The 13,825-nt window shown below is 38.9% G+C and overlaps 1 protein-coding gene across 3 annotated transcripts in view; it reads left to right on the top strand.

The window, feature by feature from the left end:
- LOC126470599 (protein lap1) overlaps positions 1–13,825 on the top strand; it is a 153,499-nt gene that overhangs the window by 110,682 nt on the left and 28,992 nt on the right. For all 3 annotated transcript variants that reach the window (XM_050098551.1, XM_050098552.1, XM_050098550.1), the window contains 2 exons: positions 5,557–5,691; positions 13,411–13,795. In XM_050098551.1, the coding sequence (XP_049954508.1) occupies positions 5,557–5,691; positions 13,411–13,795 (520 nt within the window). The remainder of the gene's footprint in view (positions 1–5,556; positions 5,692–13,410; positions 13,796–13,825) is intronic.

Below are 13,825 nucleotides of genomic sequence, written 5' to 3'. Positions count from 1 at the left end.
GTTGTTCAGTGGTTGCAATTTCAGTAACATTTAACATGATTGCAAGGCATGCAATCTCGTGCATGGGACTGCTTGGTGTTGTTCTGCTGTATTTTGTGTTCTTTTGATACCTGCACATCAGCAGTACCCAGAAACATTGTCAGACATGATCGTTTTGGTGATCCAGTTGTTACGATGCGGAGAGGCATTATGTTGCATGGGCATACCGACTTCAAATCTTTGAACACAGTACACTCATGGGTTCAGTGTTATTTTGACTCTGTACTCATTCCCCATGGGCATCTTTTCAGGGGTGCATCCAACCCAGTGTCATTTTTATGCATGACAGTGTGTGACTGCATCAAATCAAGCAGCACAGGTGGAGGGGTGCTTGGAATGAAGGGACATTTCTGAAATGGACTAGCCTGCCTGTTCCCCCTACTTAAATCACATCAGGCACAGATGAGATTTATTGAAGAGACGGGTTGCAGCACATCCATATGCAGTTATGACCACCTAGAAGTTTTCAGACCTGCTGGTGGAGGAATGTAGTGCTCTACCACAAGAACACCTTACCAACCCTGTGGCCAGCATGAGAGCACACTGCAGAACGTGATCACACACCCTATTAAGAATCATGTCCTGTCTATTGTAATGCCTAGGGGACCATCATAAATTGCCATGACTTCAGTGTAATTATTGTCTTTGTATATAAGTGTAATTCTATGCACCTCTGCGCATATTTCTGTTCTGCACCATACTATAGCAGTTCTTTCTGTGTATGGTCCAAGTTTCCTCAAGCTGTGTTACTTGGAAGTAACACATCATGCAAAAGCTACTTTTGTCCTTAAGTTTTTCATACCAGTGTATAATGAATGGGTCCAATCTTATTCTTGTTATACATAAATGATCTTCCATCACATATCCAAGAAAAAGAAATAGTTCTCTTTGCTGACAATGGAAAAATTATAATCATATGTAGCAGAGTAATTTCAACAATTGAAAATGTAAATAATATTTTCTTAATAATTAATAACTGTTTCTCTGGAGATGGACTGTCACTGAATTTACGTAAAACAAAATCCAAGCAGTATCGAATTTTTGACATGCAAATGTCAAAAAATTGTTGTACTGTATATATGAAGACAGTAACTGTTCTCGAAAGAACAGAATACTGTTGATGACCGTTGTACTGTTCCTATTTTCATTCACAGATGGTTTCATGACTCACTTTTCTAAGGTCACTTGCATAGTACACTGCATCATGGAACAAAAGTCGATAAAGTCACAATAAAATAAAATAGTTGTCCTGAGCAACAATAAAATTAAAAGGATTCACACAATTAGTTCGCCGTGCATACAAGCTAAGCTTAAGACAGGTAAGTGAATGGATAGTAGAACAGATGTGGTGATACTGAGAGATGGTGGTGGAAACCACCACAATAGTTAGTACACATAAGTATACCAGTCTGTATGTGCCGAAGTGTAACCGCACTCCAGCAATCTCACACACAGGCTTGGTTAACTTGGATAACAATAAGAGCTGATTGATTACCTGGTAATGTGTAATGATAATTTCATGATCTAGGGAACCGTTGCTTAAAAGCAGAATACAGCATTGGTTAACTCGTAGAAAATAAGTGAGAGTTCATGGCCTCTGGGGCTTAAATCACCCTAGTTGATCTCACACGATCGCTTGGCCAGAGATAATGTGTGTTCCTCGCTGTCAGCACCCTCGCTGAACATAGACATAAATGACTGAGGCCAAAACTGGGGAACGTTGGAAGCAGTCTGCATCAGTGTTGTTATGGCAGCCCTGTCAGTTTATCTGATGGATGAGGCAGATCCATTTGTGTGGCTACTCCCTGTAGTAGGTGGGATGGAAGGACCAGCCGTCCATTGTCTTAGGTGAGCCGTTGAAGAGCCCAGTTCTGGGATGTCGATGTTGCAGCATCTCAAGCTGGTTGCAGTGTCTGCACAGTATCGAATGTGCAGCCACTATCAGAACCACCTGGTGTAATTGCTGTGCTGCAGTATACCCCTAAATACAACCAGGGGACTTCCTGAAAGTGCGTGCCCACATTGGGGCGCCCACAGGAAGTGGTATTCATTCCTCTTTGACTTGCTCAGATGGTGGGAATTGAAGATCCAGCAATGATAGGTCGGTACGCTCATGGAATAGTTATGCCGGGCTATGGCCGTGTATGGTTGTCAACCTGTAAGAAGCTAAAAAGGTTTTAAGTGCTGAATCTGCTTTAACTGGTGCCATAGCTTTAGCCATTTGCATTTTGAAAGTGTGAATGAAAAATTCTTGTAAGTCATCATCCCACCACTAGCTGTGTCATCTGGATGGTCCTCCAGTGTGACTAGTAGAGTAGCTGCAACACCCATTGCTGCAGGGATGACGACACCACCACCAGACAGTTGTCATTTTCTCGCATTAGTAGCAGGATACCCTGATGAATTTGAAATTGCGACAGATTCCTGGTGGTATTGTAGCTAGCAGCTTGGTGGGCCATCCCATGCGAACATGCTGGAGGAGCAGATGGAGCAGTGGGCCACACCTGGATGCTGCTGCATCATCTTTAGAATTGATTGAAAAATCTTCGAAGGATTGCTCTATTTGGGCTCCCACCTGGACTGTTTCCTGCCTGCTGATGTCTGAGGCTGGGCCCATGGGAAGTCGAGACAAAGTGTTCACATTTGAATGTTCGTTGGATTGACAGTAGTGAATACTGTACAGATAGTTTTCTAGATATAAGGTCCACTAAGCCTTGAGCCTGTACAAGGATAATAATGGCTTATGATAATTGAATGGAACTTATGACCATACAAAAAAGTATGAAATTTGTGCCCACCAAAAATGTTAGCCAATGTCTGTTTTTCAATCTGGGATTAATGGGCTTGATTTAATGTTTTGGGTGCAAATGCAATAGGCTTTTTGGTACCATTGCAAAACTTATGAAGCAGGATGGCTCTGATGCCATGCAGTGAGGTATCTGTAGCTAGGATTAATAGTGAATGAGGCTGGGATGTCATTAAACAGGGTGTTAATTGAAGGCACGATTTGAAGGTTGGAAAAGCCTTTTGACAAGCGTTCGACCAGTGAAAGACAACTCACTTTCGGCAAAACTCTTTGATTCGGTAAGTGACATCAGCCACTGATTAACTGAGTATAATAGTTAACATTGCCCAAAAACACTTGTCAGACTTGTACTAATTTGTGGACTGGCATTTTGTGTATTTCTGTGATGTACCCATGCATGGGCCGAACGCCCTCTTTACTGAGAGTGAAGCTGATGTATGTAACAAAAAGCTGAGAAAAGAACCATTTTGTTTGCGAGCACCATGAAAATAAGATGCAAATTACATAAATGTTCTTTGTTAGTATGCCCCATTGCCAAAATGTCATTCAGGTAGTTTACACAGTAGGGGATGCTTGTTCCAAAAGTCTTCGAAATATGGAAAGTGCACTAGCTACTCTGGACAGTAATCGATTGTACCACTAGGTGCCAAACTGGATGTTCAACATCAAAATTTTCCTAGACTCGTCATCTAACAGAAGCTGAAAATTAGTTTCTGTGAGATCGATTTTGGGAAAAGTTGACCTCCCAGAGAATTTAGAAAAGAGCTCATTGGGAAGTGGTAACAGGTATGGATTAACTTCTGCTTGCGCATCAAATACAAGTCTAAAACCGCCACACAAGTGAGAGGAGCCATCTGGCTTTCATACTACCACCAAGGGAAGACCATTGGCTGAAGGAGATGGGGAAAAGCACTTCTTGGTGTTTCAGTCTGGCCTGTTGTAACCTAACTTCTACTGAAAGCTTGTAGAATTTGATGGGTTTTAAAGAACCATGGTCTGTCTGAAAGTTTTGGTTTTAACTCTATATGGGCATGAAAGTTCAAAGCCTTCCCTACTCTGGCTAAAACAATTGTGCCAATTGAACTATTGCACGTGGCACTGAAGGTTGAATAGAATGCACAGAATGTAGAGTATGTGTCCAGTCTAAAAATGCTTTCCATGGGTGGGTCCGTAACTACCAGGAACAGCTGTGTCCGATTGATTTTTTTGGAAATTGTTCCAGGAAACACAGTGATCTGTTAGTATCATAACTTATTTCAATACACACAGTTGTGATCGCATTTAAGTTGTTTATTTTTAGATGACTGGTTTTGATCGTACAAGAGATCATCTTCAGATCTTACATTTCTTGATGACTGTAGGAACCGTTGGCATGGTGCAGGTCCATCTGTGCAGGTATGGAGAACAGTGCTCAGTACACTTACAGCAGTGTTCTCCACGCCTGTACAGGTGGACCTGCTCCACACCAACACTGCTCTTTGTGCACTGAGCGCAGTTCTCCATGCCTGCACAGGTGGACCTGCCCCATGCCAACAGTTCCTACAGTCATCCAGAAATGTGAGATATGAAGATGATCTCTTAGAAGATCAAAACTGGTCATCTAAAAATAAACAATTTAAATGTGATCACACCTATGTGTATTGAAATAAGTTATGATTTGGTTATATTTGATCAAAAGTTGCACTTTGCCTCCCAGTGGACTCTCTTGATGTCCATACACCCATAATTTTTATTTTACATTGTCCAATGACAGAGCACCAATAATGAAATGTGAGGATTGATTTATGAAAATAGACATACCAGTATCAAAGAGAATTGTCACTGACACTATCTGTAACTCTGCGAATATTGTCCTATCTGCTGAACGATCACTGTCTGTCAGTGAAGATCAGAGCATAGCATCGACTGACTCACATAGAATGAGAGGTGTCATGGCCGCTTGGGCTTGAATTGGATGGCTAGCTGGTCTCACGTGATCAGTCAGCCAGAAATAATGTTTGTTCCCTCAATAACAGCATCCTCATCAGATGTAGATGTAAATGAGACTCCACACTTTTGTGTCTTCTGTCAATACATGTAGCGAGGTTACAAGAGATGCTGTATGTCATCCTATTCTGGGGTAACTTGTCATTGAGCAAAAATTGTGCAAATGCATGTAATAGGGAAAATGAGTGATTTCCATGCTAGAACCCTCCTGTAGATAGTTTTTTAAAAAGTTGAGCATGCTGACAACAGCCTCATAATGTGTTTACTTCCTTACAAAGATTTTTGTCAACAATCAATCACAGTTCAAAAACTACTGTAACATGAATAAATATAATTCTAGAAGAAGAAATGATTTACACTGTCCATCACTCAGCCTGTGGGTGCCACAGAAAGGAGTGGCTAAAGCAAGAAAATTGAGACAGAATGTAAATAATTTGGAGCAAAGGAGACCAATTACAGAATAGCAGAAACATTGAGTTGTCGATGGGCACTCACGAAAGAGAAAGAAAACTTGCAAGCTTGGAAACTGAGATTTAGCGGAAGATTATTGAAAACATGAGTGCGTCATAATAGTTATATGCAGGTGTAGTCATGTCAGTGATTTAGTGAACCCAAGAAGATCCTCCTCCTCCTCCTCCTCCCCCCCACCCCCCCATTCCCCTTTTGATAAGGGGTTTTTTCTGATAGATGGTGTCTGAATTGACAATTTTTATCATCATTTTCAGGTGGAAGAAGATTTACCACTTCTTGAAGAGATGGTGCCAAAGCCAGTCAGTGATGTTGTCATAAAGGAAGCAAAGGTTAAGAAACCAGCCATACCACAGTTTCCAAGTACTGCAAATTCACAAAATGAATCCAAGGTTGGTTACACAGTTGTGTATGTTCCTAATATTTCTTTTTTCATAACTTCCCATTATTGTTAAAATTAATGTTTTGAAAATATTATCTGCTTCATAACTAGAGGTGGCTTTGGAAGGTACTGAAATTGTCAGAGATGCTATGTCGATTGATGTATGACATTGTGATTATGATCCTATGCAGTAAAATCTCATTTAGACACTGTTAAGTAGGAAAATGTCTTAAGCGGGAAGTGCCATAGCAGTTGCTTCTGTCAGATGTAATATAAATATCCAGCTACACAAATAAAATCCAGAATGTGTAAAAAGAAGTATAAACACAATTATAATCAAACTTTTGTTAATTCATGCAATAAAATACAAATTGCTTTTTCAGGAACACAGAAATTACAGTTTTTGAAAAATTGATCAAGGGTGTGTTACTTGAGTCCTCATTGGTGTTTAAGGGGTAACACCACTGTAATATCACTTAGAAAAAGTGGTTCCTTGAACTTTTTTTTTTTTTTTTTGGGGGGGGGGGGGGGGGGGTTAGTTATTGAGCATGTAAGTATATTACAAAAAATTTTGTCGGAAAATATTACAAATGGGGACACTGCAGCAATTCTCCCAAGGCAAGCTGACTTTGAGGTGATCTGTCGCATACACTATAACTGATGCCAGTGTGAATCTTTGGGGGGGGGGGAGATTGATTTTTGTGCAACTGGCGAGTGTTTGAATAAAATCGTTCAGTTTTCACAAAAAAGGACAGTCATTTGTTAATAAATATTTTTTTAATTAACTAATTGAAAATCCCCAATGTGGTTCACTTTGGAATGCTATTTCAAAGTTGTGGTTAAATTTTTCAAATAAAAAGATTGAAAAGTGTTGGAGTTTTTCTGGGTGCTGAGAAAAACATGTTTGAAGTTTTGAAATGTATGGATATGAACAAATGAAAAAATTCTATTTTTGGAAAACTCGTACGTCCAAGGACCGGCCTGTCATACTGTTGCTGTTGCAATCGAAATTATATCAATGCGTTGATCATAGAACAATTGAAATATTGGTTGCAACAATTCCATGAATGCACTAACCTTTTGACAGTTGATTTTGTATAACTTCCATATAAGCTTACTACTTGGTATAACAACTTCTTGGCGGTTTTGACAAACAATAATTGTTGTGAAGCTAAGCCTCAAGGACTTCATTCTTGCAGTGTGTTGTCTGCACAACACATTTTATATTTCACATGTTGAGAAATAACAGAGAAAACAGGAAGAAAATTTATAATCCTATAGTTCAATCTGCAGTTCACATCAAAATCCTGGTCACTATCTTTCAATTTCTTAGCAGAGGTACTGACTCCTTCCAAACTGCTCTCAGCCCCATATGTATTCTTTGTACACTTTGATGACATACTGCTTTAACGTCATGTTGAATATAATGTTATGCTACCTTTTCTGCCTGCGTACACTTTCTTATCACTCATTCTTACTTGAAAGACAAAGCTGTATACTATAGGATCACAAAGAAACAAGTCAACACATACTGAAGCCAGGCTAATGTATTATTGTTTTCAAATGCTTCTAACTGTACCCAGACACTACAGGGGATATTGAGTTGACACAAGTAGGCTGTTTTGTGTCAACTGAGGTGCTAGTGGAGTAGCTCTGAATTCCATAGAACAAATTTGTTTTCAATGATTAGACTTTTTGCTTCATATTTCAGAGGGTTCAGTGCCTCTTAAAAAAAGACTTTTTGAAAATTCTGTTGTGGTGTTACCCCTTAAGCAGAGTTTTTTGTGTGAGCTTTAATGCATTGGTGCCATGGCTTGTGCAATGCTTGCTTGTTGCATACAGCTAAAATGTGGCCCACAGTACAAATGTTCTCTCTCCTTGTGTGGGCCTGAGAGAATGTGGGTGGTGATAAACTTTTCTTACACCCAGCTAGAATTGCCTTAACAGCAAGACACTTCCTGTTGGAAAAATTAATTTCTTGTTATCCTGAGAATCTTATTGAGTGTGTAATTGTCTAACTGCTAGACTTTTAAACATACTATGTGTGATTGCTGACATGCAGGATTTTTGTACTTGACACGACATTTACTAGACAACCGTATAAGTTCTGCCACCCTGATGGCGTGGAGGGATTTTCATGCTTCCAACAGTAAAATTTTTTCAAACACAAAGTGACAATAAGACTCTTTTGTTTATAACAAGATGACAAAATAGTACAAACCTAAGAAAATTCATGTGTTTCTGGTTCATCTCATGCCTGCTATTTGTGGAGGCAATGACATGAATTTTGAGTTAGTCTGTAGCTGTGCATGCTTCGAAATGTAACAGCAGTTGACAATGGTAACTGTCCCATTCTTTCTCATCCTGCTGGAAAGGTGACAAGCTGATGCTATGGTCTGTCCGTTTGCTGCATTAACTGCAGAGAATATTTCTATTATAATTGTGACAGTGTACAGGTCCCATCAAGGAAACCTTCAGCTATTTATGAGAAATCTAGATGAGTTATTGAGCTACCTGGCAGACAAGAAGAACAGTAACTAGATTGTTTTACAGACAGGAAAAAATAATTAGAGTTATTATTTTGGGTTTCAGTTTAATTTCAGTAGTCAGTTGTCCAACTCTTGTGCTGCAAGGTAGTAGGACACCGATTCATAACATATTACAAAAAATACTGTAGTATTTTAAGGAATGTCATTAAAATGTCCAGAAGTATGGATGTCCAGACAGAATTAAATAATACAGATAATAAGATAAAAACTATATTGGATATTGTCAAACGTGAGACAGGACAGCCTGTCAGGGTTCAAGATATCATAACAATTAAACTAAATGAGAATCTTCTGACTGATAATTCATAAGTTGAGGTGCTTTTAACACAATTTTCTAAATGTAGCAGCAAAAAGAGGATTGAATGGTTCACTTGAAGAAGCAAGAGAATATATTAAAAATTTCACTCCACAAAATTTTAAGCAACTAGAAGTAGCATCGGCTGTGCGGTTCTAGGCACTTCAGTCTGGAACTGCGTGACCGCTACGGTCGCAGGTTCGAATCCTGCCTCAGGCATGGATGTGTGTGATGTCCTTAGGTTAGTTAGGTTTAAGTAGTTCTAAGTTCTAGGGGCCTGATGACCTCAGATGTTAAGTCCCATAGTGCTCAGAGCCATTTGAACCCCCCCTTTTTTTAAGTAGCACCACCATCGTGCACCAAGTTAATATAATTATAAAAATTCTAAGAAACAAAAGCTCATGTGGTGTTGGTGGTATTTCAGACAGAATTTTTAAAGTTGTTCCAATTTAAGAAGTAATATCCTTAGTGATATATCCAATGTGTCACTACTGCAGGGAATTTTTCTAGGCAGATTAAAATATGCTATTGTTAAACCTCTTCATAAGAAAGGTGACAAGGCAATTATCATCCAGTTTGCTTACTGACATCTTTATCCAAAAGATTTGAAAATGTAATGTACTACCGAGTAGTCTCACAGTTAAGTGGAAATGGTTTACTTAGCAGATCACAGTTTGGATTCCAGAAGGTTGCTTCACTGAGAATACTGTGTGTACATTCACCCATCATTTCCTAAATTTGAAGAAATGGCAGGCGGGACAAATATTTTATTCAAACTAGGCGGTGATTGCAGCAACTAATTGCTATTTTGCAGACTTGGACAGTTCTTATTATTCAGAAGGGATCAACAAATTAGGACAGCATTGGACGAAGTATATAAATCTAAAAGGAGACTATGTTGAAAGATAAAAAAGGTTTACCCCAAATGCGTAAGTAGTTTTTATTTTTGCATGAACTTTTCAAACTCCCCTCGTAGTTTGAACTTCAGAATGAATTTACTATTCAGCAAGAATTGTCTGACTTGGCACTTCTGACATGCAGCAGCTTGGAAGTACTCTGGTCTGCTTCAAATGTCTTCAGTGGATTTTCAATCTGACTGTCCTCCGTCACAAGAATGAATAAGTGTACTGTTACACGTGCAGTGAAGACAAGGCCAGACACCGAGCTGACGAGGCAGTGTTGTTGTACTTAGTAAAATATTTAAATGCCTTGCCTTTAAAATTGTGTTATATGTGGTGGTCAGAACAAATACTTGCACATTTTGCAATGCTGTTATGAGTTGTTAACGATGACGCATCATTGGAGGTTATTGTCCACAAATGTTTTTAGTGCCAGATCACTTGCATATTGAATGCAACACAAATCACTCCATAATTGAAATCCCGAACAAAAGGTAGAGGTCCTATCCACTCCAAAGATTGTGTCCAACATCTGAAGGCAAAAAAAGAAAAAAGAAACAAAGAAGTCTTGGAAAGTCCATCCCCCCCACCACCACCACCAGTACTTTTCAAGCACTCATTACAAATGGAAAAAGTCTGATGACCATGGGCAAAATTTCGTACAAAAAAATGTGAAATGGGTCAGATTTACAAAAGAAAATATGTCGATTTTCTACTCAGGAAAACTTTCGGAATGTCACAGTCTTTCTTTAAAAAAACTGGGATATTTAAAGTAGTTAATGTGATCATGATACACTGAAGCCATCTTTTAGTTATCAGGTCCCTGTCCCCTTTAACAGAGAGAAGAAAAAAGAACTTTTTGATCTGCAACCTATAGTTTATGGTGCTTTCCTCTCATATTGCCATAACCTGTTCTCAACAAATGTAATGAATGCTGTCCGCCCCCGTTAGCTGAATGGTCAGCATGGCAGAATGCCACGCCAACATGGCAGAATGCCACTCCAAGAAGCCCGGGTTTGATTCCCTGCTGGGGCAGAAGATTTTCTCTGCTCAAGGACTGGGTGTTGTGTTGTCCTCATCATCATTTCATCCCCATCTCCAACGCGCCAGTCGCCCAATGTGGCGTCGAATGCAATAAGTACTCGCCTTGGCGGCTGGACTTCCCCGAATGGGGGACTCCCGGCCCACAATGCTGTACGCTTATTTCATTTCACTTTGTCAGGAATGCTCTCCAAGATGCCTATTAGATGACTCTGAAGAAGTTTACCAGGATGAGAGTGTACCAGAAGGAAGGTTAGAATTACCTATTGAGAGCCCTATTATGAATTTAACCTTCATGAAAACTTGCATATCAGAGGTTTTTAGAAGGTGTAATTGACTTGTTTTTGGATTTCTGTTCTGAATGTTACTGCACTTCTGTAGGAACTAAGTTGTAAAAGAATAATGTGAAATGTTTTTCTTCCATGCAGTGCAATAATTCAAAATGTTTCCATTAGTATACATTCTAGGAGAAGAATGGTATGCTAAACATTATGACGCTAATGTATAAAATTAGACCTCAGAGTAGAGAAAATGAAAAAATCTGGTACTAGAGTTTAGTCAGATGTTATCTGGACTTTTTTGTCTCCTGTAATAGTGTGGAAATTGGAGTCACACCCTTCAGCCCAAAGAAGAATTGACTTACTCCCTTGACAATTTGGTAAGGGTATGAAAGATGATAGCTTATGGACAGACAAGTCACTGATTTTATGTCATATTTGAATGAACTTGAATGGGCTTGTTATATACATTTTCTTTAAAATGCTTCATTATTTTGCAGTCGAAAATTTGCAAGTATGGAAAGGTCGTACAGAACTGTAAGAGGCATACGCTATGCTTCCCCAGTTTGCTTTTGAAGATACTAAATGAGAGAGATTGTACCTTCAAAACCCTTAGGTTCAGCACCTAAGTAAACTCGAATAATAATAATAATAATAATAAAAAAGAAAAGAAAGGCCCAGAAACCTCATTTAATTTTTAAAACTGTCTTGATGGCATCACCTAACTACCATAATTCTGAAATCAGCATTGTGAATAACATCAGCAGTGACATTTTTCAGTAGTAGTGCTTTTACCTACTTTTCCAATCTCATCAGTTTTTGATGGTCAAGTTGGTAAGAGAGGATGAGTGGAAAATAGTGTCATCAACAAATGAAGAACACTACACAGGACCCTTTGCAACAGATATTGTATTGTTGGTGGCTACATCAAAGACAGTTGTATTACAAGTGGAACTTGGGGGGGAGACATGATTTTTCAGTTCAAACCAATCAGATATACAGGTATGAAAATGTAGTTAAGAGGAAGGGCTGAATGTTAGGTGGTATCTATTGGGGCCTCACACACAATAACACATCACGCTGCCTATACAGAAAAGCCCATTGTCTAGTTATCTTCAGAAAGAACAGCTTACAAAGTTAGAAGAGGTGCCTTTTGAAACCACATTTTCTGCCAGGAGATCCTTGTAGTCTAAGATTCAGACAAGGTGACAGTTCGCCATGTTCTCCAATGTCATCTTGCAACCCCTCCCTCCTCATTTATTTTATTGTTTACAGTTCACTCGGTTTTAGTGGCAATCAGACAAGTGAAAGGGGTGGCATTAACATTAGATACATAGAAAGCTATTGAATTTTACTGTGTACCTTAGCTGATCTATGCTTGTAGAGGTCTATGCTTAATCACAGTACTGGATCGATGGAATTGACTTAATTTTAACACAGTTTGTGTGTCCCTGCAAGAAATACATGGTCATAGTCAGTCTCACATCACTCTAGACAAAAGATTCAAATGAAAGTTACATTCAGGAAGATTTCATTGTCTCTCTAGCTACCATAATATGTTATAAGACTTCTTCCGGTATCCAACTATGTCGATGGTCACCTTTACAATATTCAAATTGTCGTGTGCCATCAGTGGCTGCCACTGATATATTACTCTACAATCCTCCTTTATTGCTAATAATTTTCGATACTTTACTTATAAAATCACAAAACTTCTTCCACAGTTCCATAAACACTCCTCCGTTTTCAGTAAAATTTATATTTCCTCAACTATCGAAACTTATTCCGACCATTACCTTCAGCCACATGTAACCTGCTGATGTCTCTCCAACATCTCCCATGAATGTGCAGTCAGTAGGGGATTCCCTGATTGTTGGCATGGAACTGACCTGTGTGAAACCTTCTAGAAGGCCAACAATGTACTAGTCTCCAGAAGCTGATGGCTGTTCTCACTTATTAGTAAGGGTATCGATAATGGTACACTTACAGTCTCCATGCAGTTGTTAACAGCAGTGATTCAGTAAATTGTTTGAAAAGTGGGGTTATAACTGCTCTCGTGACTCACATGGTCTAGCAGAATTTCTGTGCAACATGCTGTATGTTGTTTCATCTTGCTGTTGTGTATATTGTCCTTACCAGATGTTGTATTACAACCTGTAAGCAACGAGCACACTAGCTCCTTTATGGCTGAAATTCTCAGTGCAATGTTTATCTTCCTTGTGGTGTGTCCTTTTTATTCATTACAGGATTCCCTGTAGTAATTTAAGGCATTGATCTATGCTGTTGTGTACACTATGACAAAAGTCTTGCTTTTAATTTATTTGAATAAATCTGAATATCATTCAGTTTATAATAGTGTCAGTTGCAGTTTACAGTACAACCCTTTATTAACTGCAAAATAAGCATCTTGCCTACTGTATACTGTTTTATTCTGTTAACTATATGTGATGACTTGTTCCACAGCCGTGTAACCTTCAGCACATATGATCTCACAGGACCTTGAAAAGTACATAAATAAATAGGAAAAATAACAATTTCCTAATTTAAACAGAGATTTGGTAAAGTCCCATTTTTTATTACTGTAACAACTTTAAAAGAAGGAATTTCTTGACCATAAATTGTAATTATTAGCAGTCTGTTCATTAAAAACAGCATTATTATTTTCAGGAGTCTATGGAAAATGGTAGGGAAAACGAAAATCTTGATATTTCTGATAACAGAGTTGAAGTCCCTCATGATTTCAAGCAAGGCTTAGTTGCCAACAGAAATAAAATTGATGATTTGGATGCAGCTAGTCCAGTTGTAGCTGTAGGAAGAGGACCTGTTATCCGTGAAGCAAAGTATGTGAAAAAATCCACAAATTCTTCTGCAGCAGAAGAAATGTCCATGAGCAGTGTAGTCTCCTGCTCACCTTGTGAGCAGGGCCAACCTCAACCTCCTCCATATTACATTGCTGCAGCATATTCAAAACAAGCTGCATATTTTAGACAACAAGAAAATATGCAGATGCAGAATAAGCAGAAAGCCCAAGCATCTCCTGAGGATTATGAAGGTAAGCGTAAATGTAAATTAGCAAGGTACT

Source organism: Schistocerca serialis, chromosome 3 (genome assembly GCF_023864345.2).
Source record: "Schistocerca serialis cubense isolate TAMUIC-IGC-003099 chromosome 3, iqSchSeri2.2, whole genome shotgun sequence".
Lineage (NCBI taxonomy): Eukaryota > Metazoa > Arthropoda > Insecta > Orthoptera > Acrididae > Schistocerca > Schistocerca serialis.
The sequence above is the reverse complement of the archived record's forward strand: the minus strand, read 5'-3'. Positions and strand labels throughout refer to the sequence as shown.